Here is a 24,272-nt window from a genome sequence, read left to right as displayed (position 1 = left end):
GGTGAGAAAATCAGTTATGCAGTCTTTAAACTGAGCAGCAGATTATAGTGACAGCATGGCGAAGCCTTTGTAAAAAAAAAAAAAAAAAAACAGATAAGTCATGTTGCCTCACTGAGTATGATTAACATGCAGGATTATCTATTTAATCCAACTGTGAAGAAGTCACATTGTTTGCTTTGGTCGAAGTGTATGCGGTTTCCCAGAATGGCGCCATTTTGGATGTGTCAGTAAGCTAAATTACAACATCTTCGTGATCAGCGAAGTTGCTCTTCAGTCAGTTTGGGGAATCTTACAGTGAAAAGAGTTTACAGGGTAATGTCAGACTAGATGGACAGATACATGATTTAGGTTTTTCTAAAGTAGATTTATGTCCTTAGGCCAATCAAACATCAGCCATTAGGACTTCCTCATGCAAATAAAGAGAATTTTAAAACAGCTGCTAAAATGTAGTATTTTCATTATTTACGCCGCAGGATCAGAATTTATATTGAAATGGTAACCACAGCAACAATCATTTTTTTACACACTTATTGGAAAACAACATATGCCAGCAAGAATAATATTCTCAAGTGAAAAACAAACACATAATTTAGCGTAGAATTATTGTTTGTTTAGCTGCATTTGGGACTGTGCTCACTTACATTTACATTATGTATATATAAATTGAAGGGTTCAAGGAGAGAGGATATCATGTGCTGTATTGATCGACAAAGTTGTGATATAAAAAAAGAAAACTGGGATTATCGTATGTACCTTTACAAATTATATTGTAAAATGATCTGCTTGAGGTTCAAATGTATGTTACAATATTTGACAATGTTAGTATCTTTAACATATTCACCTGGAGGAGAGCCCTTCAAAGCAGGGGTGTCAAACTCATTTTCACCCTGGGCCACATCAGCATTATGATAATAAACTACTCCCTAACATATTGTTAAATAACTGTCTTTGCATTTATTACTTTATTATTTACTTTGATTATTGGTTATTCAAGTGTACAAATATTGTACATGCATTTATATGAATTAAAAAATGTCAGCAAATTGATGTTATTATAACATAAATTCATTTAATTTAGGTTTATGAAACCCACATTACTCCACAGTGGTCAACCTCTACCTTCCCTCCTACCTCTACCCTGACCTCAAACTGGTAAATCAAAGACCCTTGAAGTCTTACACTATATGGTAAGTCATGTATGTAAATGGTGGTGGTGGTGGTGTCCATTTCACGTCTGGGTTGGCATTATTGACGTGTCATAGTCATTTGATGTACAGCCGTATCTCATTACGACTAAGGTTCCTGATCCGCATGCAAAAACCTGTCTCAACGGGCTTGCGGATCAATTTTTGGTGCAAATGTGATCTGCTGTTATGTTGCCTTGCTTAAACGTGTTCTTCTAGCATTCTCTGGTTTTACGTTGCCTGGAACTAACGGGAAGTTTCTCCTTCCCTGGTTGACGTTGCCTGGCTTAACGTAATAGTTTTGTGGTTTACGTTTCCTGGCAAAACGGAATCTTCCAGTTTCCTATAAATATAAAAGATGGTAGGAAAACCCACTCTCATTTCCTGGTCCTGAAGGTGACCCTTCAAAGAGGACATCGAATTTCTATTTCCCAGATATTTCTGTTTTCTTGGTCTGAAGAGCAACCAGTCAAAGATGACAATTTCTCGTTTCCCAGAAGAACGTTACCCGGTTTAGAGTGATGCAGTGTTCCTCGACTATGCAACCAGACTCTGTCCTGCGGTCTGAAAGTGACCCTCCACTATACTGTTCTGCGGTCTACACGGGACCCCAACCTATTCTTGTCTGCGGTCCATCCTGACCCCGTTATCATTTTCGGGATCCGTCCGGATACTTCTATCTTGCTATACTTAGTGCTGTATATCTAGATCACTATTAGCTTCTGGGGTCGATAGAGGCCCCCATATCCTTGTCTGCAGTCCATCGAGACCTTCCTCTCTCTTTTGCTTTGTTTAACTAGACCCTCTTAACTCTGGGTTAATATTTACTTGTGCATGCTCGCCCTAACCCATTCTAACCGTAACAATTTATCAGGAAATGTTTCTATGGGTGCCTAGGAAACCTCTGCGGCTGTAGGTAAGGTGTGAATTTATTGTATCCATATGAAATAATTATTTTGGAGGGGATTCTGCCTTCGCAGATATCAGCATCACTACCCTTTGCTTGTCCTAATTCAGGCTGGAGTCCAATCGCCAAAGACTTTGCACTATTCAAATATATGCAATTGTAATACATTATTGTTAAACTCGAAAAACAAGTCTCTCCTGATTGAAATACCTTTATGTGGTTTGGGGCACACCTGCTCAAATACCTTTATGTGGTTTAGGGCACACCTGCTCAAATACCTTTATGTGGTTTAGGGCACACCTGCTCAAATACCTTTATGTGGTTTGGGGCACACCTGCTCACATGCCTTTAGGGTGCTAGGAAGCTTCTTTAGCCACAATTAAACTAGCTTTCACAGCAGCAGCATTTTTGTCTGTAGCTTTTGTGAATATATTCTGCTGCGATTGCAGTCGGCCTGTTAATTCTTGGACAATTTTTTTTTTTTTTGGAGGCTAAATTTAGTGAACTTGACTCCGTGTTTGGTGTCAAAACACTGACGTGAATTTTATTCCTTCATCACCGACACAGCCTCATAACGCAGAAGACCTACCAGTTTTAGTCTCCTTGAAGCACAAACATGTATTCACTTTCCCATCTTCTTTAAATTTTCTGCATCAATCTTTCTCTTCTTTCTCTTCATTTTGGGATTATTGGTTGACCTTTTTTAACTTAATCACGATATGGAAACACTGCTTTCTCGTGGTACGATGCCGTTCATTCGCGGGTCACAAAATCAACATGCATTGTGGAAGATGTAGTCTATGGTCACTGTACACTGTAAAAGAGCATAGACTTTAATTTTAAGACGATCATATGCATTTCAAGCTGTCGTGAGCCACATAAAATGACGTAGGGCTGATAGGTGAACACCTATGCTTTAAAGCCACGTATACTGCATTCAGTCAAGGAAAAGCAGAAGACAATAGGTTATCAACTGTCATCGTTACGCTGAGACGGAATCGCTGTGGTTTCAATGTTTTGGCATTTGTCAATTCTTCTATCTACAGCTTTATCTCCTCAAACGCCGTGCACAGATGGTTGACATGTCCATTAACGTTCATGATAAGAGCTTTTTAACCCTCAGGTTGAATGTGTGTGTGTGTGTTTTACGCTGTGCAAAAGGAGAGAAGATTACAGGCTAGCTGAGGCTTCATGGGAAACAAACAGAGTGATTGAGGGCACTACTGCCTGACCGAAAGCCATTTTAGCGTTCATCAATGTATTTGGGTTTGATAAACAGTGCCAGGGTGATGTGTGACATATGCGGACTATACTGTAGAATACCTCAAGCAGCAAACTGTAATTGTAACCTGTCACGTGTCTGTGTGATGGCCTCAAAAAGATAGACAGAAAAGGAAGGAAAAGGTCAACACCTTTCCCTCCCCCCCCATTGAGGCTCTGTTCAAGCAGACTGACACAGACCGAGTCCCCGTCATGACATGACATGACATGACTCGCGGCTGACGAGCCATGAAGAGCAGGGAGAAACTGTAAGCGGGAGGATGGAAGAGATGAAGAGACGGACGGATAAGACAGAGACATCATATACATGGAAAAATCCTGCAAGGAACTAGAGACGAATGAGAGCGCATGAACGCGAGGAGGCAGTGGGAAGAGAGCGAATCAAAAGTTTGCGACACCTGTTCTGACATTGCTGAGGAGACACTGGAGGCTGTGACACAACACACACATTCAGCTGCGTCTCCACTAGGGCCGGGTTCATCAAGTTGTCGGTATCTCACATGCAGGTACATGCGCGCAGGTTTCACAAGATTTGCTCGCTGGTGTGACGCTAGCTTTAACCGCTACGGTGAGAAAACTCGTCTGTGCCGTTTTCTCCAAAAAGACAGAAGATTAGAAAGACAAATTGTCACAATTTCAAAAATTAATCAATTGTACATTAGCTGGGTTTATATATATACATATATATATATATATATATATATATATATATATATATATATATATATAAATAACTGTTGTGTTATGAGACTAGATGTTTGGATATTGTAATATGTCATAAGTGTAGTCTTTTCCTGGTTTTAAAGGCTGCATTACAGCAAAGTGATGTCATTTTCTGAACTAACCAGACTGTTCTAGTTGTTATATTAATTTAAATTGTTCCCAATTAGTCATTATAACATGTGGATGATTATATATATATGGATGATTGTTCATTTAAAATGTCATTGTCAAGACCCTTCAACACTAAATGCTACATAATCAAGCATTAAAAAAAAGAATCAACAGTTGAGCTGTTATGACCGGAGGGATTTGACAAGATCTGGACGGACGTCCAACCAAGAAGCACTTTGGAGGCACAGTCCAGCCGGAGAACTAACAAGGCAAAGCGACCTTTCCCTTCAAACCCAGCGGCTGTGCCTCCTCTGCTCAGCACTTGGTCAGTGTGGGTCGACATTGAAGCCGCCCCTTGCAGGTCGTTCCTCTGTGCTGCTCTGTGATCTAATCACTGCCCACGCTGTGCACTAGAAAGACGGTCCACTGTGCCAACGCTAAGCAGGTTTCGACAGGTGGCATTCCCCACAGCGCCATACGTTACAACAAACAGAAGGTTGTGAATTGGAGAAAAACAAAACGAAAACTGTGCAGCAGCAATACACTACAGGGAAACAGACTAATTGTGATATAATTATTTTAGGACTGTCCACTAAATACTTTTCTGATTCACTATTTGCACACATGAAGTTAGTGAGCCTTCTCTTTCAGAAAGTGTGTGTAAGACATGTATTGGCTTGCTTCACTGATTTGTCTGTCTGTGTGTGCAGGATTAGTGTGTGTGTGTGTGTGTGTGTGTGTGTGTGTGTGTGTGTGTGTGTGTGTGTGTGTGTGAGTGTGTGCGTGTGTGTGTCAAACAGGTTTGGAGAGGAATGCAGGACTGGTGTAATCTGGTCTCGGTTCATTTTTGCTATTGTCATGGATTCAATAGCCTGAAGGCCTGTGTGCCTCGGGGCCTCGGGGGCTCGGTCATTACACACATTATCTCACAAAAAACAGCGCAGCCCAAATCAGAATCAAGCCTCATCAGGGCAACACAGTAGAGCATTGCAAATACGGTCCATCTGTAGGTCATTCACTACCGGCTGATAAAAACGTTGCAATGTTGAGCCACAGAGCTTTTGTCCAATCTCTAATACGATGAGGGAGTCTCAGCAGTCACCTTGTAAATGTTTAGTCGGGAGCGACGTAATGTTTAACTTTCCCTCCTTTCTCATCGTCACTGCGGACAAACAAACTGAAATCCAGCCCGTCATTAAAGAAATTATATAGAGACGACGCATTCGTCTTTCGACCCGCGGCTGTCTTGATATTATGGTTGTGCAGGCGGTGAAGGGGGACTTCACGTCAAAAAGATCTTGAAGCATTTTTTATGTTAGCGTTGATGGCTTTGAGGGGTATCGATTTATTTATTTTTTAATCCCATTTTTTTAATCCCATTCTCATCTAAACAGGATCAGACCAAATCTCAGCTGTGCAATGATTCCCCTTCTGCGATTGGCTCAATGTCAGACATCTCTTCCTTAGGCTGCCGACTATTGTTACCAGATAGATGAGAATTTGAAACCTCCAAACTGTTTTGTATCAAATTCATAGCTCAAAGATGTGAAGAAAAAAAACAGAAAGAGAAAAAAATAAATCAGAGCTAGCCCTCCCCGTTTGATATCTCACTTGAAACTCCGGTAACTGATATCTCTGTCAATTCCATTTCAACAGATCTCTTTATATTAACATTTTTTATTAAGATACTTGGTATGCGATTGGGTTCCCAGTGTACCTAATCATTCTCTTCCTCTGTTCTTGCCTGTCTTCATCAGTTCTCTCATTTGCCCTCCTCCACCTCTGTCTCCCAATCTTTCTGTTACTTCCAAAAGGTTGAGCCTTTGTTATGTTTTCTTAACAGCTCTTTATGTAACTTTCTGATTATCTATTGTTTTTTTTAATCTTAAATGGAAGTTCTACAATCTGACACTCACCAACAGAACTGGCTACATGATCAAGAACGGATCTCAAAAACCTTGTTCAAATAATGTCTGACTAATGAAGTTATTTACAAAAGTACACAGCCAAAGTTGTTCAGGATGCGTTCCCCTCTTGGACCCTCAGATAAACCAGTAACCTTGTCAGATGGACAACTGAAATGCTTCAACTAATTTGTCCCCCATGTCTGGTTCCAAAGCCATTTTGTACCAGGGTTAAAGGGGCTCGCAGGGTTCCCAGGACCCAACACTGGGGTATCTGTCAACAGCACTCCACACCACCACCATGGTTTAACCAGGGTCAGCAACAGGCTGGTCCTTTTTCCCCCTCCTTGTTCTTTAGGTTTCATGAACATAAGGACCTAAACACTTCAAGGAAACTCAAGATACACTCTCTTGACCTTAGAAGGCAAACAAGAGGTTGTCCACCACTGGACGGAGGGCTTTCTACTAATCACAGATACAGAACGATGGCTCACTGCGTGACTGCAAATAAAGCACACTTCCAGACAACAATTGGCACGGCTCTCAAGTCTCTGAAACCATCTCAAAAGTGGATATTTCACTGTTTTGTGTTTTTCAAAAACTCAAAAAGGACAGTATAAAACTTCAACATATTGCTAATGGCAACAATATGTTGTCCCTTAAATGGTACAAAAGAAGGCTCATAACCATCTAACAAAGGCCATATCTTAATATGGACTGCTGTTCCTCCCTGGGTGTTGCCTTTAATGTGTGATTGACAAATTCATTCAACGGATCATCAGTTCTTGAGCGAAAAGCAAGTTGTGCTGAGCTGCAGTGTTTAGCAGCGTAACAAGAGTTGGAATATTTTGGTTTCAATGAAAGGCAGACACAAAAAAACACGCCTTGTAAGCATGAAACGAAACAGTTGAGAAATTCCTCCGATAATGAAAAAGGATGTTAGTTCTGCCAAAATGAAACCACACAAACAATAATCGGCTTGGCAAATCCTTTTCCGTGTGGGCTGTGGATCTGCCGTTGGCATTTTAAGCAATTCAGCATCAGGTGAGCTTCTTCCAAAGCAGTGTGAATTGGCAGTGGTGACAGTTTAATTGGCAATGTTAACTGACTGGACAACATCATCACACATTAGCTGCATCTTTGGAAGAATGTTAATTATTAGACAGCTCGCTGGCATCGCTAAATTGTGACAACACTCTCCCGCCACAAAGATTTACACACTCCGTGGAAAATGTGGGCCTAATTTTGCCAACCATTAATGTGTTCAATCATTTCAGTGCATGTAACTTAAAGCATATCCCAGAACTAACATTTAAAATGGATACCCACAGTTCAGTAAACAAGCATCATTGAGGTATTTGTTGGCTACCGTGTCCACGGCCAACCAGTAGTTGTAACCTAGGAGCCACAGCCATGCGTCTTTGTCGTTGTGTGGCGTCTTGAGGTTGCACGACTACCTCAGTCAAGGAGGTTGTGTTTACGGTTTGGATTACAGAAAGAAGTACTGGCCCGATCTTTCATGAAAGCTGGTGGAAGGATGTAGCATGGACATACCATAGACTGTATATAACGAGCAGTTGAGTCGTCGTGACACCACCGATTGGTTTGTGTACTGGCGTTTTGAAGCCTCGAGTTTGGCATTTTGGCCATTGCCATCTTGGCTTTTTGCAACCAGAAGTTATACAAGAGGGGGAAGCTACGTACAACAGAGCCCTGAATACAACACTTTTAGGCAACGCCTCTCCATGTGATGCAATGTTTTAACCATCTACAGTTTCAAGAAAAACTGATTATAACCCTCATGGAGGAAGGACTTATTGCAGGGCTCTTTGTATTAGACTGCCAACTGTAAATATTCACAGTATCTATAATATCGTGGCTTTTTGTCATGTTTCTGACTGTTTTGAAATGTTTTCATACTTTAATTCATATTCACAAGACACTGAAGTGCCGAGAGAAAGCTTCCTTAATGGAGAGACTAGACTAGAGAGGTAAATTGCTGGCAAGCGAAGAAGCTCAAATATGCCATGAAAAAGCTCTGGTTTTTCAAGAAGTTATCTCCTCAAAACCATTACCTCTACAACCACCTAAGTGCCTAATCCTTGTGTGCTTGATTAATACATTGCTGCCGGTGTCAAAAGAAGGGCAAGTGTACTGTGTGCAACAGGCATGAAGGTAAATGTGTTTTCTATCCTCCCATTTCTCTCACCAACTGTCAGTCAGGATTTCTGAGGCTTCAAGTCAACCGACTATCGCGAATGAAAGGAATACCACACACAGACACACACAAGCAGAATGATTTAAAGCGCCTCCTGTTGCCTAAACAACACACAAAGGAAAAGGGGACGCACAAAGGGAAGAGTTGGTGGCTATAGTTTAAACTTGAATGCGGGGGCGTGGCTGGTATCTCAGGTATGTTTGGACTGAAGTGGATGGTGACATTATGCAGCAACATGCTGTAGGTCAGCTGAGCTCACTGGAGAGTAATTCAGCATATGTCTTAATTTCAGTACTAGTCGTTGACCCGGCACACATTTTGCCAACTCGGACTGCAATAATCTTCACCCATCATACAGACGAGTTCACTCATCCCTGTGAGTGCTACGCAGTCAAATGCAGAAGCTTTGCAAAGTCTGTGTAACTAATAACCCCGGTGACGTCATAGTGGTGTCATGAATATACCTGCCAGGATATCTCTTCCTCTAATGCAAACTGACCGATAGTTTTGAATCCCTCTCTTCCCATTTCATAGAAGTGAAACACTGAAATGATGGAGAAGCTCTTTAAGATAGAAACATCACTATAACTCGGGTCTCCTAGTAACATTAACCAGAGCAAAGTCACAGGGCATTTTCATATTAGGAGCTAATGATTCTTACTGTGTACTATGGACCCACCCTGGCCCTTCCAAAACTCACCGACTGATACTCAAATTTAATGGAAGTCCACTTCTGTGTTTTGGAACAGTTGGTACTCACACCTAATGTGAACCGTACCAAAGTATGAAAACCGTACCAGAGTATGCGAACGGTATCTGCATGCGAGCCTGGGTCCCTGATTTAAAAGCCTACGTAGCTGGAATAAGTATTAACTATAACAGTATTGCAGATTATTCTACTTTTAGCTGTATTAACAAAGGGCAAGCTACATACAGTAATATATGAGTACACATCAAACTATGTCTATTTTTTCCTCTGCATTTTGTACCAAAGTCGTTTCCATGAGAACAAACTATTCATCACTTCCATTGTTCCATCCAAAAGAATAAAAACTATAATAAAAGACTTTCTGTGTGGCCAGTGTCTTCCTGATCTCATGTTTCCAGGTGAACCATCTTTGTTCAGTCTAATCTTCTGTTCAGCCATAATAAAAACAACAGCCTGAGGCAGTATGAGCCATGGAAACATGACTTAAAGAGAGGGAGAGGTAGAGGTGTGAATATTGTTATTTAGTTTAATGTTCACGGTGTATCATTAATCATCAGGCTATGCTTCCTGGCCCGCGTTAGCAGCTTAGCTGAAACATGGAAATGCACCAGCAGGCAGTTTGTTTCTGGTGACAATGCTACACTAAGGGGAACATTAATCTGTGGGTGGACAGACAGACAGACAGACAGGAGATATACTGGGGGCAATGTGGCAGCAAGGAATTTCCCTCCTGGTGAAAATCCATCCATTACCCAGGTTGCCAAGCAAAGACGTGGTGAATTTCATCTCTCCCAGCTACGCTTTTGTCTCCTCCCCTCCATCTTTTTAACCTCCCTCCACCTTGTTAAAAGGCTAACGTTCTCCTACTCTTTCCAACACGGTTGGAAAAGATAAAACTTTGGTTCTGGAGTTGTCGACCACAGTTTCCGCTGCCCTTTTATCTGCCTTTTAACAACAATCCCTCCCACTCTACCCATCTCACTGACTCCTTTTACATTTGAGGAGATTTCTGCCACACAAAACCAGACCGCCTTGCAAGATGACTGGCACATCGACTTGGGCTCCATGCTATATTTTGCATTCATCAAAGAAGAAAACATTTCAGCTGAACAAACAGGCCAGCAGGCCAGACGGTTAAATCCCTTCCATGCACAAAGCTACATGTTTTAGCTACATATGGATATTGTGTGTGATGGTTGCACAAGAGAGATGACCTCAACAAGCTGTGGGTGCCACTGCACTCATCTTTTGAGGCAAACAACAATATAAAAAAATAATCTGATTTCATATTGGCCGATATTACCTTCTTTCACACGACCAATGACATGAATGAACACTTGTGATAAAATGGCAATCTTTTTATACAATCGTAACCAAAAGATTAAGAGTAATTGATTGGTTGAACCATAATTGCAGGTGGGGAAGCTCCTTAGGCTCTTCAACCACAACACTTTTGCATGTAAGGCCCAGATCTCGTCGGTTATAGGTTAAAAAGTTAGCGAGCCTAGTGAGTGTGCACCTCCCTGTATGTCCATGGCATGCTGCATTATATTTTGGGGGGCCAGTTATGCTCAAGTACCTCTCGAGGTTGAGGTGACTCACACTTTCTGAAAACACCTTTTATTTCCTGCTTAATACTGAAAATGACTGCCTGCTGACTCCCCAATCCCTCCTCACTGGGGCCGCAATGGGGGGAAACAGTTGGCTCCCTCCTCGTGTTTCGGGCAGTGTGTTTGGCTCACCGCTAACGGAACTACTGGGTTCAACGCCGGTTGACACCAGCTGAAGTTGATTTAATAATTACCCCAGGGCAGTGAACATCACATTTAGTGTGTCATAAAAAGTTACACTTACATGTACAGTGATCCTTTATGTGCCACTTCCCTTTGAAACCTCATACATAAATATGCTGGTTAACCAAAAAAAAAAGAAAAAAAACCTCAAGAAAGTAACTGTTTCCCGCAGAGTCAAATTAAGCCAGAGGTGGACAACACCCCCTGGACATGACCCCCAAGGCCCCTCCGTTCTCCAGCCTGACAGAAGAAGAGCCGTGTCAGGAGCTCCTGCTGGGACCCTCTGCCTGTGAATCAGTATGCACCGAGAGGCGTTTGTTTGTTGGCTTGCGAGGCAGAAACCAGCTGAGCTCAGACCGAAGCACAGTCGTGGTTTAAAAGTGATGAAACGGCATTGTGTTAATATAGGTGAGTCACAGCATTGTGTTAATATAGGTGAGTCACAGCATTGTGTTAATATAGGTGAGTCACAGCATTGTGTTAATATAGGTGAGTCACAGCATTGTGTTAATATAGGTGAGTCACAGCATTGTGTTAAAATAGGTGAGTCACAGCATTGTGTTAAAATAGGTGAGTCACACATTTAAAAGTCAGACAACAAACGTGGGGTTAATGTGACACACAGGACTCGAGATCTTGGTTGCTGATGCTGCAGCAGCTAAGTGTGAAAAGATGGCCCCACTATCTTAACCAGTGCGTCATAAAACTGTTGTAAAAGCCCTGCAGACTTGAGGCTTAATTACTCAGGAAACTGACAGAGACAAATCTTACAGACAAGAGCTACAACTAGTCTTGCACTTTGTGCCAAAAGAAATGTGAAACAAAGTTGCCACTGTACGCACGTCATGGCATATCTTTGAAGATAAAAAAAAAAAAAAAAACTACAATAACTATGATAAGGTGGCCAATGTAAATTGACGACTGTGCATAGTGAACGTATTAATGTGCAAAATTTGCTTTTTTAAAGCTTGGTCCAAGAAACCAAAAGAGTGCCATAAAACATCACTTGTGACAGCCACGTCATTTTATTTTTTTGTAATCAATATGATAATATTTGACTCTTTGGTTCGCGATGCTGAACAGAGGTCAGACGAGTCAACAGCTGCTGTGGCTGTGCAGCTCTGGCTGGGCTCACTTCCACCTCTTGGCCCGGTTTCCAATAGGTGTCCACCGACCACCACGGACACCGAATGGGGCCCGTGCAGGGAAACGGTGGCCGGAGAAACGCTTACCTGTTCAAAACGTGTCCACTTGGTTTGATACGTGTCAAGTCCAATGACCTGAGGGAGGGACACGAAGTCGAGGAGTCGAGGTGTCGGACACGCAAAGAAGAAGAAACGAGAGAGAGAAATCGTCCTTCCAGCGTAGTTCGTTAGCAGCAAAGCTAAAGTAGCTCAAAGTTCCCCGTGTAGCTGAACACCTGAGTTCGACTCCGCGCTGAGCTGCACGAGCGACACCGGACGACGGGGTAGTGTGACGTTTGTCGAACTTTTTTTTTCTTTCTTTCTTTTTTTCTTCTTTTTTTTTTTTACAGGTCCGTAAAGTTTGTTCGGGTAGAGAAAGTGGTGACGTTGTTTAAAAAAAAATTAAATGTAAAATAAATGAACCACGAGGTGAAACCGTCCCGACAAGCCGCTCTCACTCACACCGCCTCCCTCCGTGCCTGTGAGGAGGAATAGAGCCGCTCTGTCCGGTGGTTACCTGACTCCGGTTATTACCGTGAGGCCAGCCCTCCAGACAGCAGCCTCGTGTTTCCTGTTGTTGTCGCTCGGAATGACTGCAGAGCAGATAAACAGCGTTGACTCGAAAGCCACAGGTTGGGATGCTCTTCTCTAACGATACGACATGTTTTAAAGAGGCACGTACAAGTCACTGATATGGACTTTTCCATATAGTTCCTTCAAAGATCAAACGCGTTATATTTGCACTTTTTGTTGTTGTATTTGAGCAGTTCATTTGAGTGTCAGGTCATTATCACAGTCTGTGATGTGTAGGCTACATTTATTAATGTGTTATACCATTACTTTATATTGACAGATAGATACTTTATTCATCCACAGGGGGACATTTGGTTGTAGCAGCACATAAACATAACATATTCATATTAATTGTGAAAAAATGCACAATATATACAATAAAATAAATGTAAGAAAATTAAATAAAGAAAATGAAAAAATACAAGGTGTGTATATAAGGTATGTACAGTGAAAGCAGTGAAAGGTTTTTTGATGTTGTTCAATTTAAATTTGAGAAGTATTTGGCCAGAGGTGATTTATTATAAAGGCTAATAGCAGTGGTCAGTAATGTTCTCCTGTATCAGGAATGTTCTCCTGTATCTGTCCTTGTGAAGTGGAGCTGAAGGGGTCTGTTGGAGAACGTGCTCCGCTGTCCCTGCACTAGGTGATGGAGAGGGTGGTCCGGGTTCTCCAATATGGACAATCATTTCTTCAGTGTCCTCCTCTCCACCACCTGTTCCTGATTGTCCTGTTTTCAGCAATTTAACAAATCACATTCAACCCAAAAATCCCCATGTGGTGTGTTTCTTTCAGGAGCTCAATGTCATTTCCTGTTATCAGAGGTGATTTTGATTATTGTAATATATGAGGTAATATTTGCTTGAATAAACATTTAACCAGAATGTGGGCAAAACTATTAATGAAAGATGCATATCTTGATCAAAGCTGTGCGGTCACTAGTGGAAAAACCCTTTCATTCCACATCCTGCTGTTTCACGTGAAATAAGAGGCCGAATTTACGTTTGCCTTACTTTTCAAATCATACAGAGCCTTTTCACGTGTACTCTGGATACAATTCTAACAATTTTATCACATTGTAAAAACAGAACTGCAATAACGAGCACAGTTAGTTCACCATCCGTTTATTTTCTTTGAAAATAAGGAATTTCAGCAGTCTGAATATTAAAAAAATAAGAAAAGCACTTCGCACTTAACATTGATACTTGCACCATTAGTTACTATAGAGAATAGAGTTGTTGATGGTATCTGTTTATAGCTGGAGTAAACTGGTTTTGACCCCTGGGTGAATGTTTCAACTGAAAATAATATGAGTATATTTAACAGTTTTTTGTGTATATTTTTATAAAAATGAATGACTGGAAAACGATACAGAGATTATGAACTGACAGGTGGGAAGTAGGTCTTGGATTAAGATGCAGGTGTGTTTTGAAAAGCGACTCATTTTGAAGTCTTCTTTCTCCTTTTGTGATACAGAGTCACTGCAGGAATCCATTGTAAATCCAAGTTGGCTGCTGTGCTCGTCCTCTCTGGCGCTCTAAACCTTTCAAGCCGCCGGCGTGTGTTGTATCCTTGAGGTAGGTTTCTCTAGAGTGTTCTTCTAATCTGAAGAGATCAGTCGAACACTACACACAACACATCTGTCCGGGTGTGCTGGGGTTCGGGATATCGGTTCCAACTGTGTTTTGTACATTTTTCAGTAGACTATATTGTGTTCCTTTTTTGTGTTTTCTTTCCACCCTCTCCACAGTGTCTTACACCATGTGAGTGTCCATTCTTTGCAATGTTTGATTGGGAAGGAATATGTTGGGAGTGTTTTTTTCCATTTATACTGTTCACACCAAAAGAAGAAAACAAAAAAGATTACCATGAAGTGTCCTGTTTTCCGTCATGTGACAAAATAATACCGACGTTGACCCCGGTGTGGGAAAGATAAAACAGTTTGTGAGCGAAGCCGAGGACACACCAAGGGCACAATCCAGCTACTCTAGTATCTACTACAGCTCCAAGTACATCTAGGCCAACCTATTTTTATGTATACTTCATTAGAACCTACTCTTGTTTAATATATACCGCAATATAATTCAGGCACATTTTCTCACGACTAATTGCTTTCTCAATTCCCAATCTAGGGTATGAACCATTGCCCTTTAGAGATGGTCAGTGTTTTAGTCGCATGAATTGCGTCTTGTAGCTGAACTCTGCCGTATTGTTTCTATAATCCCATATTTACGGCTGAAAATCCCCAGCATGGCGATTTGAAGCGAGAATGTCCTTGGCTGAGATCCACAGTGATAGTGTATGAAATAAATGAGCACATCCACTGACTCGGCCTACTTCTGATTCCCCAAGACAAGAGAGAATCTTCATATGAGCAGCCAGATAGTGGGAGTGCACAGGCTCGTATCACACAGCTTTCCCTTTACTAAATGGCAAAAAAAACAGTCTCTCCCTCTCTTTTGTGTGTGTGTGTAGGAGTGTGTGTGTTTGTGTGTGTGTTTGGGTAACAATGCCCTGCATGCATGTGCTGTTGTGCCTGTGTGTTCATGCATGACAGTACCAGCACCTTCTAAACACTGCCCTTTGTTGGCTTGTGTGTGCTTTTGTAGCATACTGTAGAAAAGAGCACCATTTGTGTTTCTGTGCATACATACATCAGTGGTTCTTCATGCGAGTTGCCGACATTTTAAAACAAAGATGTCATGGGAACCATTAACTACGGTGGCCTTGAGGATTAACAAAACAAAGCAACGTCTCCCAAAACAACCCTCGTAGAAGACGTTCTTCCACAAAGGGTTCTTTGGGTGAATACGGTTCTTAATGGAACTATTCGTACTTCATAGAACCCTTTAAAAACCACCTCAGCCTTTCATTAAAAACCCATTTAGCATGTATGTTTGTCCAGAATGCTTTTTTTGTTTTGTTGCGTCCAATCACAATGTTTTTTAAATCTCACCTGATTGATACCAGCTAGCCATATGGTTAAGATTAGAGTAAAGATTGTGGCGATGGCCACTAAAGACACATTACTGACATATATCACATTTTTAGTTGCTATGGTGAACCTGTTCACATTTGCCAACACCAAGCTGCTGTTCACCAGCTCGTTTGACTGTTTGTTGTTCGGATGACGTGTCAGTGGCATTTGACCCTTTTTTGTGATCCAATTTTAATATGGGAATAATGATAGAAACTTTACGGTTAGGGTTTAGCAAGTAAAACACGTCGTTACCGTTCGGGAAAGATTGAGTTGTTAATTGCTGATGTGTGACAGGAGACGAACTCCTGATCTCCTGCATGAAAGTCGTCTACGCCGTCTGCCACTCCACAAGCCCAACCGCCACACCTTTACGTGACACCTCACTACACACCGTATACGGCACAATAATTACTGCATTGGATATACGGAGACTGGTTGAAAGGACTTTGCCAAAATAATTAAAGTTTGTGTGTATGTGTTTGTGTGTATGTGTTTGCACATGCATGGTTGTGCTAGTGTGTGTCTCAACTACGTGCAGGCTACACATGCGTACCTCTGGATATTTGCTGTATTCACAGTGTCTGACCTTTTCCCCTTTCCTCCTTGACTTTGACAAGTCCTCTCACTCTTTACGTTACCAGAATGATTTTACTCTATACATCACTCTATAAGACCAGACAGGACATTTCCGTCAACCGTCATGGAAAAGCTGCTAATTGGAAGCCACACACCTGCAGGGTAAAAGTGATGGGGCGGATAATACAGATGCCCTCTTGGAGGCTGTAAAAGACAGATATTAATATAGTCAGTGATATAAACTGCAGTGGTTTCTTTATCCTTGCAGCAACCAGGTGCTGTTGTTAAAAAAATAACTTGTATCTGGGGAAAATGTTCACCATTTTTATGAGCTTTTAAAGGCAATGCCACTTATGGCTTCACATTATTGAAGCTGTTCAATGGAGTATGTCTTTCGTGGACTTTTAAGAAGGAGCTGGTAATGGTGCTTTTAGTCACTGTGGACCTCCTTTTATCTTTCTTTCTTCTTTTATTTTTATTTCACCGTAAAGCACATTGAGTTTCCCTGTAAGGAAATGTGCTCTATAAATAAAGCGGCTTGGCCTTTTCACTTTTATTCAACTGATGATGATAATGAGAAGACGAAGAGGAAGAAACCTACAGCACCTTAACTTGCTTCATATGAAAGCAAGTTACGTTTTGTCAGTGATTACAAAATATTAATGGTGTAATGTTTGATGTTGAAGCTAATTTCCTCACTGAAGTCCTCTTTGTCATCAATTTCTAAATGTGGAGACGGTGAATTTTTGGTCCCCGAGCGAGGCCAGTTTCATCAGGTGTGTTTTTGTGCCAGTCCGCGAGAGACGGGTGTCATTTGGCTCTGGGAATCCAGTGGTTTGTGAGCAAGGCCATTTTTAAGTGCCACTTGTTTCATCAACATGGTCACCTTTATGCACATTTCCTTGCTTGTCCTTTCACTCTATGTATGCAGCGCGTTGCCATGGAAACTATGACATCCGTCAGCCCATGGAATTCTATCCACGATTCAATCAGAGAAAAAAAGACACTTTACAGTGAGTGGTCCGTGCCCTCTTTCTAGCTGTGAATGATTGGTTTGAGTGTAACGAGAGGGTGGGCAGCTTTTAGAAGGTTGTTTCCTTACACATTAGTCTTTTGTAACAAATGTAGATGTGTTTGGAAATGTGTATGGGCAAGAGGGAAGCCGTACCTTCTTGTCTGGCCACCTATTCTGCTGATAGTTCTCTTAAATTCCGGTTCAAGCACAAATACCAATGCGGTGGCCTACCAGGATCTGTCCCGGTATGCCAGAACGGCCGGTACACCACTGCTAGCTAGCAAACGGTTTGCTGTGGTCATCAAACCATGAGTTCAGGCCCGCCCCCAAAATCCTAAACACAAAAATTGTGAAAAACGGTCCAACTCCACAATCAAGTCCAAAAAAGTTGGGTCAACATTTTCAGTCATTATTTTCTAACATGTGCAATGTGTTGAGAAACAAATCTCAGATTTTAATTTACACACCACTTATTTTGGTATACCCTGACTGTGCACTTCACCGTAATTGTGTTGCTCAAACTCAACGTCAATGGACGGGGGTGTCATCGCCCTGGTTGATTTGTCATACATGTTTGGGTTAGGGACAACAAGATATCATATTTACTTTCCTAAAATGTTAAAGAAATATTTTTCCAATTTGGAAAATGTGCTTATTTGCTTTGTTGTCTTAAGTCAGATAAGAAGATTGACACCACTCGGCATGGTAAATATAGCTGATTTGCCTAGTTTAGCAAAAATTCGGTTAAGCAAATATTGGGAGTTGGTTCATCAAGATCACTACCGCAGAAGAAGAGGGCGCAACCGGGTGGCTTGATTAAAAGAGCAGCAATCAAACCCAAAATGGTGGGGAAAAAATGAAAGAACATGATGTAATGCACATAAAAACAGGTTACATCTACAGCAAGTCTAGGGTTCCAAACGGATTCTTCCTAGAGGGCTGAGGTTCTCCCCAGAACCATTTATGAAGAAAGGTTTTGTAAGGGTTCTTTGTGGAACTAAGGTTCCATTACAAACTCTTTTCAATAAAGAACCGCTTTTGGAGGAAAGGGTTCTTCAAGAATTGTTGAAAGCAGGGGTGTCAAAAGGGAACACCAAATCCAGCACACACACACACACACACACACACACACACACAACACTGAGTTGTGGGTTGTTCTGCACCACATCAGCCACTTAAGGGTTATAGATGACACCCATGGAATATGTAAGGGTTCTTAGTATAGAACCCTTGAAGTGGGTTATTGTTTTCACCTCCATAAGGTTGAGAGGCTCTATATAGAACCCTCAGAGAGGGTTCTGGGTGGAAAGATCACACCATCGAAGGCTTCTTTGTAGAACTTCTCAAAGGGGAGTCTGGGTGGATACTTTCACAGATGGTTCTAGGTATAACCCTATATGTTGGTTTGTTTGTAGACCCCTCTTACAGTGTTCCAGGTGGAACAAAAGAACCATATGGTTCTAACTAAAACCCATAATGTTAAGACTACTAGACTAGACTAACTAGAACCTATATGGTTGTTGCTAGCACCTTTTGATTTCTAAACAAATGCGTACACACACACACACACACACACACACACACAAATAGCCTAAAGCTGCTGGTGAGGTAGCACCTGGGGGCCTCTGACCCACATCGGGCCATGCGCAGGATGCGTCCCACTTTCACACCTGACGATGCGTCATTAACCTGCTGTCTGCTGTCCAAAGGGCTGAGCTGGATCGTGGTACCGGCTCAGCTGAGCTCACGTTGTCAGTCATTCACAGACACACGAACACAAAACACTGACACTATACCTTCAGATCACGCATGGCTTTTCTTTCTCCTCCCTGCTTTGTCTTTCCATGTCCAAATAAATGCACACAGAAACACACACCTGTGCACTCACATGGTGTCTGCCAGTATCAAAGCGGTGCACAGACTCCCATTTTAGCCACTGTGTTGCCTCAGGCTCTGACACACATACAGTCTCTCTCTCTCTCCCCCTCTCTCTCCCCCTCTCTGTCTCTCATACACATTCTGGCTCATTTCTGCTTTCAGTCTCCTCTCCAGCTGTCGTATTCTCTTATTCCCTCTTCCCACTCTCAATGTTCTCCTCCTCCTCTTATTTGCCTCTCCTTCTCTTTTCTCTCACACACAAGCGTACAGATGCACACGCACAGGCTCTCTCCTCGTATCCACCGGCAACCGCGCCGAGAAGCCTCCCTCACCGAGCCTGTGGATCCCTCCACTTGACTAATTAGCCTTGAAGTGCTGTTGAAGATCATCATATTTAGCTTAGCAGCAGAGTGCAGACAGATATAGGCTGGCTGGAGGCTGGGTGCCTGGCAGTGGACTATCTCTCTCTCTCTCTCTCTCTCTCTCTCTCCCTCTCTCTCTCTCTGTCTCTCTCTCTCTCTCTCTCTATTCTCACTCAGCGCCGATGGGCTTCTCAGTGGCGGAGCGGCGGAAGTGAGGGGTGGTCTTGCTTTGAAAGAGACAAAAAGGGGAAAATAAAAATAAACGGAGACCACGGTGCAACCAGACAATGGGAGTCCGCTGCTGGAGCAAATCCTTCTAGAGACGGAGACCCGGAGGAGGCAGCGGTCACTGTGCAGCAGCACTGTTTCCAACAGACAGAGATTTAAGGTGAGAGTTCTGACAAACCAGCTGCTGCTGTTCTGTTTGAGAGACTGTGTGTGTGCGCGCGTGTGTGTGTGTGCACGCGAGCGAGAGATTGTGCATCACTGCAACCCAAACAGTTGAACTCTGAGGTGCAGCACCAGAGGAATTCTCTGCTAAATGTTCTCCCGACACACACTCACGGGCATCAGCTGGGCAGCACCACTTGTTGGACCGACATCCCAGTTGACATCTAATGCGATGACAGTCACTTGTGCGTGTGAATGAGCCTATGCACACAGGTGTGTGAATATCAGTGTGTGTGTGTGTGTGTGTGTTGGTGTGTACGCGCCAGCGAGATGGTGAGTGGGTCTTGTGGTGCCGGTGCGGAGCTTAAGGATGCACATCATAGTGAACAACATGGACAGCAACACAAGAGACAATCAGTCATGCCAACCATACGCCTGATTGCTTCTCACTGCTTTGGGAGACGGGTGCTTCAAGGGAGACAACCTTGTGTGTGTGTCTATTTGCAATCTCCTTTATCTTCTGCCACAACTTGTACAACCCGCTTTACCAATGAATGCCGTTTCACTAATCAAAGCACTTTGTGCTGTAGCCGAGGATCGTCGATAGCAGAAGCTTGTACTCATATTGGAATAGAGTGATAATAGTGGGTTAGTGTTTCCCGTGAGGCAGACAGGCGAAAGTGGAGAGAACAAGTATAAGAACCGCAGCATGAATAATTAACACTTAAAACACTGCGTGTGCACGTCACTCAGCTAAACGATGCACAGACAGAAATACTGTATTTGTGGCTCGTGCTGATTCTTTAAGGGACATTTTCAGACATTTTATTTGATGACATAAACAGGAAGAGATGTATGGAAACCATTTTTTTTTTTTTTCTCCCAGATACCGTTCCGATAACTTGCCTCATCGGACAATACCGAATGCCGATCTGATACCAGTGGGTAAAAATAAATAAATGATTCCATCATAATATCTGTTTCATATTGCTGTGAATACATCTCCTTGAAACGACTGCATTATTCAAGTTTCTTGTCAAAACCTAAATATTAACAAGATTTAATTAAACGCATCGTGGTAACGGGAGAATTTACCTTCGCCCACAACAGATCTTAAACACCTCATCATTTACATTATCAATGCAACCTCCGAACGTTAGCTGCCGGCTCCGTTGTCCAGCCGAGCGGGACGGTGCTGCTAACCGCTAACGTTACAGCATTATCGGCTGTATCATAGGAATTTACGATACTGGTATCGATATCTGAACGACTCTGTCAAGCCTCACCTGGCGCTATAAATATAGGGCCATGATGATAAATCTATGACGTGGCACAGTAACTGCCAAAAAGGGACTTCGAGATAGTGAGCACTGTGACAGCATTGGAAATGATGATGATCAAATCCCCCTTAAACCTGCATGTTTAAATTAGAAGGGGGCCGTACTCTGTAGCATTTTGGATACACTTTCTTTTAAAGAATATCCACATTTTAATAATTCCTTGAATCTCAGCTTGCCGCTGGTTCTGGTAGTTAAATGTTTCTGTTAGATTAAACTCTTCCGCATTGGAGAAGATCCAAGTGAATGTGGGTTACTGGGATTATTACATCTTTAATGCTTGAGTTATTAATGCATATACTGTGATGCTCCTTAAATATGTTGCATCAGTGTTTTATAGTAATCTTTTCCTGCAAATATACAATGTGTGTCTTCTTTGCGAACGATCGTGAGGATTTTTGTAAAACCCTGTTTCACTTTTAAAATGTGCTCTTGAAGACTTTAATTTCCTGTTTGAAATGTCAGTTCCTGTCATTGTTTCACGTCCCAAATGTATTTCACTGGATCGCGGATGAGACCTGGACGCATTCCGAACTTGTGAAGCTGCTTCCTAACGCTCTCACCAGCAGCCACCAAGATCTGCCCTCAGCCATAAAGTCAGCCAGATCATTGTTGTCAAGGAGATGAGGGAATAGGCCCGATATCTGAGAGGAGAACCAATTGGTCTCTGAATGAATACAATTATATTGAAGACTGCTGAGGGCACTTGTTTCGTGATTGATAGAAATCACAAATTCAAAGTTCTTGGAAAAACTGCACAGGCTGTTTGATTCAAAGAGGATATTGAATAAAGCGCCCCTCGAAAAATGAAAACGAGAGCTGACATTATTCAGCGTGAGTGCCGTCATTTGCATGTCAGGAGCCTGCGAGCGTCTCTCGAGCTGTCCTTCCGGCCTGCGCTAACTTCCCCCACCATCCCCCACCCTGTCTCCTTCTCTTCCCACTTTGGAGAGCTGAGGCTCCCCCCCCCCACTCAACTTCTACCTGTTATCCCCCGATTGCTGTTGTTTCCCCGTTGCTGAGTCTGCTGGCTCTCCCCCCACACTCCTCACTTCTGAAGAGTCTGCGTCATGACTTTGTCTCTCTCTCTTATCTCTTTCTGTCAGGCTTTTGTTTTTGATCATCGCTCCTCTGTTTCCACTCTACTTCTCCTCCTTTCCATCTCATCTCTTCCACCCAACTCTTTTGATAGCCTACCAACGTGTGTGTGTGTGTGTGTGTGTGTGTGTGTGTGTGTGTGTGTGTGTGTGTGCGCGCTTCTGCTGCATCCTGCAGAATGTATCTTTTGTGGGCATCTCTGCATTGGTTTGTGTGCGTCGTGTACGCGTATTAAAATAATGGTTTTGCCCCGATGACACACGATAAAGGGATTTTCTTTGTGCTCTTAGACATGATTATCTGTCAAATTGACAACATGGCGCTCACTATCAGCCATGTTGAAGGTCCATGGTTTACTAATGGATGGATGGCACCAGACGTATAGAGTGCTCATTGTGAATGAACACCGCATGTGGTCCCCAGTAACTACAGCTGTCGGATAAATGTAGAAGAATAGAGAGTACAATATTTCCCTCTGAAATGTAGATTAGACGTACATCTGAACTGTACGCACAACTTGAGTAAATGTGCTTGGTTACATGTCTCCACTGCTCAGAGTCAACTGTAACACGCTTTTTATATATATATTTTTTACTTTTAGCATATTTTGAGACAAACAAATCAAAACGTATAGGCGCTCATCTGGTGAAAAATAAATTCTTTAACAAATTATTCTTTTCCTCTTATGATTTAACAGACTATGAAACCCAAAGATGAACTCTAAGCCAGGCACCGAGATAAATGGAGTATTATGTACACTTTGTGACTCATTGTTGTCACAAAGTTGTGACTAAAGCGAGGTGCCAGTCAGGTCTCTCTCCTCACCAAACTAAGTATTATCCACAGCCAAACAGTTTACAGGTGGACGGGATGAAGTGGTGTACTGTGTTATCTAAATTACTTATTACTACGCCTCAAAGTCACCCAGGCTGCTCTCACGCATGTTGGCAAACGATGCATTTATTCTTTAGCATTATGGACAACAACTTTCCTATGGATGTCAGTGTTTGAACAAACGACAAAGGCCCAAACATGGCATGCAACAGACCAGGTGAGGCTTGTTTTTACCCGAGCCAAATGCTGGGAATGCTTTTTGCTGCTGAAACAGTTGTTGATCACTCACAGGAGTCATAAATGGCCACAAAAAATATGTTAATGCTGGGTCTAGTAGTGTGGGAGTGATTAACTGCGGACAGACAAACAAAGCACAACCGAACACATGATCCCCGCAGAGGATCCACATCTGCATTCATTATGTTTGTGCTTGTGTGATAATAGATTGTAATTATGTCAAGTTCAAAATATGCATTTTTAGCTTTTGCCAAAACACAAAAAAAGCAATTAGCGTTGCTACTGCACAGTAGCTCTGCACAAAAGTAAACTAAAGCTGAGCAATGACCTTTGACCCCCCCCCCCCCCCCCCACAGATGATCGACAGCCAGCTGTCAGCACAGAGGAGGGCGATGAGGAGTCTTCCTGGAGACATCGGCCTGCAGAAGACCAGCACCTACATCGTGCCCTGCTTCCTCTTTGTGGAGGTGAGTGTTCGGCTTGTTGAGCTGAAAGTGGTTTGTTCCGTTCTTTTAGTAGTTCTGCACCAGCAATGGTAACTGGACTGTATGTAGCGCCTTTCTTCCTTACAAACTACTTTACCTTCAAAAGCGCTTTACAATTTTGCCTCTCATTCATCAATTCACGATAAGTCAGTGATTTTCATAACATAACAAACATGTTGTAAGCCAAAATAAGTAGTTTTATTTAGCTATTTTTGAATTTACAACGTTAATGTGTTTAAAACTGCGACTCGAAGTGTAGTTTAGTGGTATGGAAGCGTAATTTTGTAGCCGTCCCGATAACAACTGAAGGCAATATCTGCCATATTGGACCTAAATCACAGGCTTTCATGTGCTGATAGTGTACAGTTGGCAGAAATGAAGAGTTGGCTGTACACTCGGCTGGTGTTGGAGGATTTAGAAAAAACCTCTGGGAACTTGAGTCACACGGAGCAAGCTGATGGACACATTTTACATCCTTCTGCCAGTGAATGCTCCT

At 42.4% G+C, this 24,272-nt stretch overlaps 2 protein-coding genes across 3 annotated transcripts in view; one reads left to right on the top strand and one right to left on the bottom strand.

Annotated features, from left to right (window-relative positions):
* palm3 (paralemmin 3) overlaps positions 1-12,617 on the bottom strand; it is a 32,268-nt gene extending 19,651 nt beyond the window's left edge. Inside the window, exon 1 of one of the 2 annotated variants that reach the window (XM_034543691.1) lies at positions 12,063-12,617. The gene's annotated coding sequence lies outside the window, so the exon portion shown is untranslated. Of the gene's footprint in view, positions 1-10,891; positions 10,934-12,062 lie in introns of those variants that run through there. The other variant, XM_034543700.1, reaches the window with a different exon arrangement.
* Positions 12,618-19,699: 7,082 nt separating this feature from the next.
* Positions 19,700-24,272, top strand: part of plppr2b (phospholipid phosphatase related 2b) — a 36,812-nt gene continuing 32,239 nt past the window's right edge. Inside the window, exons 1-2 of the mRNA XM_034539932.1 lie at positions 19,700-19,783; positions 23,648-23,758. Coding sequence (XP_034395823.1) covers positions 23,648-23,758 — 111 coding nt within the window. The 5' untranslated portion in view covers positions 19,700-19,783. The remainder of the gene's footprint in view (positions 19,784-23,647; positions 23,759-24,272) is intronic.

The sequence above is a fragment of the Cyclopterus lumpus genome, chromosome 1, assembly GCF_009769545.1.
Source record: "Cyclopterus lumpus isolate fCycLum1 chromosome 1, fCycLum1.pri, whole genome shotgun sequence".
NCBI lineage: Eukaryota > Metazoa > Chordata > Actinopteri > Perciformes > Cyclopteridae > Cyclopterus > Cyclopterus lumpus.
The sequence above is the reverse complement of the archived record's forward strand: the minus strand, read 5'-3'. Positions and strand labels throughout refer to the sequence as shown.